Below are 5,905 nucleotides of genomic sequence, written 5' to 3'. Positions count from 1 at the left end.
CCCGGCTATTTTTTGGTTGCAGCCGTCATTGTTGTTTGGCGGGTCCGGGCTGGGGATTCGAACCTGCCACCTTAGGTGTACGTGGCTGACGCCTTAGCCAGTTGAGCTATAGGCGCTGAGCCAGAAAATAGCTCATCTTAATGTAGACAGTCCCCAGATTCCAATGGTTCAACTTAGGATTTTTTCACTTTATAATAGTACTCATATAATCATTCTCTTTTTCACTTTCAGTACAGTATCCAATACATTACATGAGATAGTCAACACTTCATTATAACAAAGTAGGCTTTGTACTAGATGATTTTGTCCAACTATAGGCTAATGTAAGTGTTCTGAGCATGTTTAAGGTAGGCCAGGTGAAGCTGTGATGTTTGGGTGGTTAGGTGTATTAAATGCATGTTTTGATTTATAATATTTTCAACTTAAATTAGGTTTATAGAGACACAGCCCTATTATTGAGGAACTCTATATAAACACTAATAGGAAAATTGTCAGCTGGGAACAGTGGCTCACGCCTATAATCCTAACAGTCTGGGAGGCCAAGGCAGGTGGATTGCTTGAGCTCAGAACTTCAAGACCAGCCTGAACCAGAGCAAGACCCCATCTCTAAAAATAGCCAGGCATGTGGCAGGCACCTATAGTCCTAGCTCCTTGGGAGGTTGAGGCAAGAGAATCACTCGAGCCCAAGAATTTGGGGTTGCTATGAGCTATGATGCCACAGCACTCTACCCCGAGGGTGACAAAGTGAGATTCTGCCTCAAAAATTAAAAAAAAAGGAAAATTATCCTAAAGATATAAGAATGTATTGCAGAATCCCAGGGCAAGAATTCCTTCAGCCCCTTCAAGGGATAAGAATCAGAAAATAGAAGACAGGACTCTTGTGTTTCATTCTTGTGGTTTTCTCTGCTTTGGGTTCTCATAGTAGAATATAGCCTGTGAGCCTTGGTTTGGTGACCCTTGCCCTAAAGGAAGTGCAAAGAGTAGAGAAAGAATAAGGTATAGGGTGGCTTGGCCAAGTCTAAAAGGTCAGGCAACATGGCTTATGCCTGTAATCCTAGCACTCTGGGAGGCCGAGGCAGGAGGTTCACTTCAGCTTAGTTCGAGACCAGCCTGAGCAAGAGGGATACCCCATCTCTACTAAAAATAGAAAAATTAGTTAGGTGTGGTAGTATGTGTCTGTAGTCCCAGCTACTCAGGTGGCTGAGGCAGGAGGATCTCTTGAGCCCAAGAGTTTGAGGTCGCAGTAAGCTATGATAATGCTAATATACTCTAGCTTGGGGGACAGAACAAGACTCCATCTCAAAAAAAAAAGTGATAGATAGATAAACTAGGAAGATTGTGGAGGGCTCTGAGGGCTGATAGGTGCCTAGAAAAAGGATCATGTTCATAGGGAACTGGGTCAGATATTTTAGGAAATGAATCGGGATTGTCACTATGCCTGAGCAGGGGAGGTGAAACCTGGGCATGGAGGATGGAATTGGACCTTCTGGCTGAGGCTCCTAATTTTCACCTTCAGGGGAGCAGAACTTCATCAAGTCACTGATCAACTTTGATAAAGACAATATCTCAGATAAAGTTCTGAAGAAGATCGGGGCCTACTGTGCACAGCCTGACTTCCAGCCTGATATCATTGGCCGCGTCTCCTTGGCTGCCAAGTCCCTGTGCATGTGGGTGCGGGCCATGGAGGTAGGTGGTGAGGGAGCTGGGCTAGGAGGAGGGCTGACACACAGACCCCATGGAAGAGAAGGATCACCTCTGTGTGAACGGGGTCTGGGTGGGTGGGCCATCTCACAGCCTGGCTATCTTCCTGCAGCTGTATGGGCGGCTGTATCGGGTGGTGGAGCCCAAGCGGGCCCGGATGAATGCTGCCTTGGCCCAGCTTCAGGAGAAGCAAGCAGCACTCGCTGAGGCCCAGGAAAAGCTGCGGGAGGTGAGCCTCACACCTATCTCTTCCAGGCCATGCACCTCCTCTCCCTGATTCCTGGGACACATCATGATTATTTTCTCCCATTTAATTCTGCTCCTCTTTACCGTGTTCCTCCAATCTTGTTTCCTTCCCACTCTGTGCCCTGTTGAGATTGGGCTGCCCCTGGCTCAGAAATCTAAGCTGCTTGCAGAAGGTTAAGAAGGCTCAGAGTGTGCTGTGACTAGGAATCCTTGCAAAGATTGACCCTGGAGTTGGCAGTCTCCATCACAGCCTCTGGAGCTGGGCCCTGAGATTTCAATGGATGAAATCTGTGTAGCAAATTGGTCTTTGTCGGGGGCATGGGTCAATAGTGTCTACATTGCTGCTACAGCCCAGGCAAAGTGAGGGTGTCTGTGCGTTGGTGGGCACAAGGTTGCCCTGGAAACCAGGGTAGGGTTGCTTACTGTGATTAACCAGAAGCTGATTTCCCACAATACCATATGCACAGGTAACTCTCAAACTGGGCAGAATAGCCAGGTGCTATTATCAAAAGAATTCAAAATTCTTCCAGTCTACCACTTGATTCTTCTTTATTATTGATTTAGTAGATAATACTACCATATACCCAAGGTAATATAGTCACGTTGTTTGCAATTCAAAAGGTACAAAAACATTTACGATAAGAAGTTTCTCTACCTGGTGTGGGGCGGTTGCCTATAGTCCCAGCTACTGGGAAGGCCTAAGGCAGGAGGATTGCTTAAGCCCAGAAGTTTGAGATTGCTGTGAGCTACAATGATGCTACTGCACTCTAGCCTGGGTTACAGAGAGAGACCATGTCTCAAAAAACAACAAAAAAGAAGTTTCCCTCCCGCCTTCTGCTCTCTAGCCACCCAACTTCCTTCCCAATATTATAAATTCTTTTTTATCCATCCAGAGATTGTGTGTGCATCAATCAAGCACATGTATGTATATTTTATTTTTCATATTATACCTACAATTTAGCACTGTCCTTTCTTACTTACTTGAGAGCTGAAGATTGTCCACATCAGTATAGAGTTCCTATTTTCTTTTTAGTATTCCATGATATTCTAGTGGGTGGCTGCACCATCATCTATTTAACTATTCCCCTTTTGATGGACATACTCGTTATATCCAACCTTTTAATCTTCACTTATCCTCTTTGTTGATACTATTTTTACAGAATATTAAAATTTTTATACAACTGAAGCTGATCATACAATTGCAAACTGTTTTACCTAAACTAGCTGTGGAAAACATCCAGGCCCAGCCTTCTCAGATTAGATGAGGAGTCTGAGGTTTAGTGAGATGTGAGATTAGAGACTTGCCAAGGTTACTAGCTAGCTACTCCATGCCACATTTGCCCAGGTTCTATACTGTCTTTTCCTGCTGTGGGCATCTTTACTGGCAGCAGCAAGTCTACCCTTGAGGCCTTTCTGGTTTTGCCCATGCAGAAAGCTCTCCCAAGCTGGGTGGGGTGTGTGAAGTGTCTGCACCTGCGTCTCCATTGCTCCCTTCCTGCTGCCACTGCCACCTCCCTGCCTCCAGGAAACTTTCACTCTTTTACTCTGTTTTACTGAATGTGAATAATCACAGGTGTGGCAATCCATTTAGAAAAGTTTCTCACTTAGATAGGCCAAATACTTAGGCATTGTTACCTTTGTATGTGAAAAATGGATTCTCTAGGGTCCTGTACCAACAGCATTGTTTATTGGATAAACATATGTAAAGCACCCAGTGTTAGGTCTCCTGGTGGAGGCTCCACACCCACACTTGTGAACCTCTAAGAGAAAGCAAATAGGGAACCAAAATTTCTCCCTTGTTACTGAGAAAGGGCGCAAAGTTTAAGAGTCGATTGCACCTTTTAACAGAAACTCAGAACTGAGTGTTGTGCTGATATCTGGGCCCCATCCGAGGCCAATTAAGTGAGAGTCCCTAACAGAACCTGAAGTCAGTGCCAAGTACAAGTGGGAAAGCTGTTGCTCAGTACTAGGACCTGAGTCTGGAAAGAGGACCAGAGCCCGACTATGTTGTATATCAATACAAATCTCGAGTAAATAGTTTTAGTCGTTACCCACCTGTTTGAGGTTCTGAAAATATATTTTGCACAGGCCCAATTCTGATATGCAACAAATGTGGCACACCATTGGCTTAGATACCATCTTAGCAGGCTTTGAAGCGGGTCATAACAGAATCTTAATCTATTTCAAGACAGCTGTATCTCCAAAGTTGAAAATTCACTTTTTTTCCTATTCAGCATTCCATATTATATTTAGTTACATTGTTTGACATAACAAAGACTTTGCAGTGTAATTAAATGGCAGCATTAAAATGCTATAATAATAATACACATTAATTTCACAAATTTGAATATAACCCCCAGAGAGAAATAAAATTTCAAGGATTAAATCCCTTAGTGAACTAAAGTTCCAAGAAATGAAAATCTGAAATAAAATGACCTTGTATTTTAGAGTTAAAAATCTAGAATCCAATATTCTTAAGTTAAAGTTCTCAAACTATCCTCCCCAGTTTCTTGTTCTGCTCAGTCTCCAGATGAGAGGTTGTCTTAGTCCCTTTGGATTTCGATGGCAAAATACTAAGTAATTTATAAACAACAGAAATTTATGTCTGACAGTTCGGAAGGCTGGGAAGTCCCCAGAGCAAAGCATCAACAGATGTGGTGTCTGGTGAAGGCCCGTTTCTCACATGCATAGATGGTGCCTTCTGCGTGTTCTCACATGGCAGAGGGACAAGCAGACTTCTCAGACCTTTTCATAGAGACACTAATTCCATTCCTGAGGGCTCTATCCCCATGACCTAACCACCTCCCTGATGCTTCACCTTCCAAGGCCTCTGTGCTGGGGATTAAGTGTCAACATATGAATTTGGAGGTGGAGGCACAAACATTCAGATCATAGCAGGGGTTCTCTGGGTAGATCTGTTTACTTAAGCCAAAACCCGGGCTATTTCTCCCTGGAGAAGGATGTGGCTCCTCAGGACCTCAGAGGCTGTATTAGTTCAAAATGAGGTCTCTTGTGAGCATCAATTTGAGAATAAAAAAGAATTTAAGGAGTTGGGTGGCGCCCATAGCTCAGTGGGTAGGGCGCTGGCCACAAACACCCAGGCTGAGGGGTCCCAACCTGGTCCAGGCCAGCTAAACAACAACAACAACTGCAACAACAACAACAAACAGCCAGGTATTGTGCTGAGTGCCTGTAGTCTCAGCTACTTGGGAGGCTGAGGCAAGAGAATTGCTTAAGCCCAAAAGTTTGAGGTTGCTGTGACCTGTGATGCCATGGCACTCTACCCAGGATGACATAGTGAAACCCAAAAAACTCAAAAAAAAAAAAAAAAAACCCCACACAAAAAAACCAGTATGGGGATGAGGTGAAAACCTCGCCTCAGAGGCAGCTTTTGTAGGCCTCAGCAATTCCATGAAGTGAGGCCACAATTCCAGCCACTGTGGCACAGTCTGACCAACCTGATCAGGACATGGGGCAGGGAACCCAGAGCTCAAGGGGAAAATTGAAATTTCAAAGGACAGAGAGGATTTCCATTGGGGGTGATTAAAAAGCTCTGGAACAAAATAGTGGTGATGACTATACAATCACTGAATTTAAAATGATCACAATGACAGTCGTGCATTTTACAACCACCACCACCCACTATCAACAAGAGGTACACATATGTGGATTTCTAACCCCTCCACTATAGTAAATGCTTACTGGCTAGATTGTATGTCCGATATTAATCTGTTGCTAGATATTTCTCTCAGTGAAATTTAAGTTCACAGGTCATGGTTTCCAGATAATTGACCTTCTGGCTAAGTTAAACCAAGATTTTCCCCGTGCATCCTGATTCCCTCAACTGTCACTGGGTTTCTACTATGATCTTTTGCAAAAATAACAACTTTTTTTTGATAACATAGTTTTATCAGGAAGTCGTATATGCCTTATTAGCTCCTTAAATTCTTTTTTTTTT

At 43.8% G+C, this 5,905-nt stretch overlaps 1 protein-coding gene across 1 annotated transcript in view; it reads left to right on the top strand.

Moving 5' to 3' along the window:
* DNAH2 (dynein axonemal heavy chain 2) overlaps positions 1 to 5,905 on the top strand; it is a 131,470-nt gene that overhangs the window by 102,691 nt on the left and 22,874 nt on the right. The window contains exons 61-62 of the mRNA XM_012805943.1: positions 1,517 to 1,686; positions 1,814 to 1,930. Coding sequence (XP_012661397.1) covers positions 1,517 to 1,686; positions 1,814 to 1,930 — 287 coding nt within the window. The remainder of the gene's footprint in view (positions 1 to 1,516; positions 1,687 to 1,813; positions 1,931 to 5,905) is intronic.

Source organism: Otolemur garnettii, unplaced genomic scaffold (assembly GCF_000181295.1).
Source record: "Otolemur garnettii isolate 467f Iridium unplaced genomic scaffold, OtoGar3 scaffold00046, whole genome shotgun sequence".
Taxonomy (NCBI): domain Eukaryota; kingdom Metazoa; phylum Chordata; class Mammalia; order Primates; family Galagidae; genus Otolemur; species Otolemur garnettii.
Note: the sequence above shows the minus strand (reverse complement) of the source record. Positions and strands in the feature narration are given on the sequence as shown.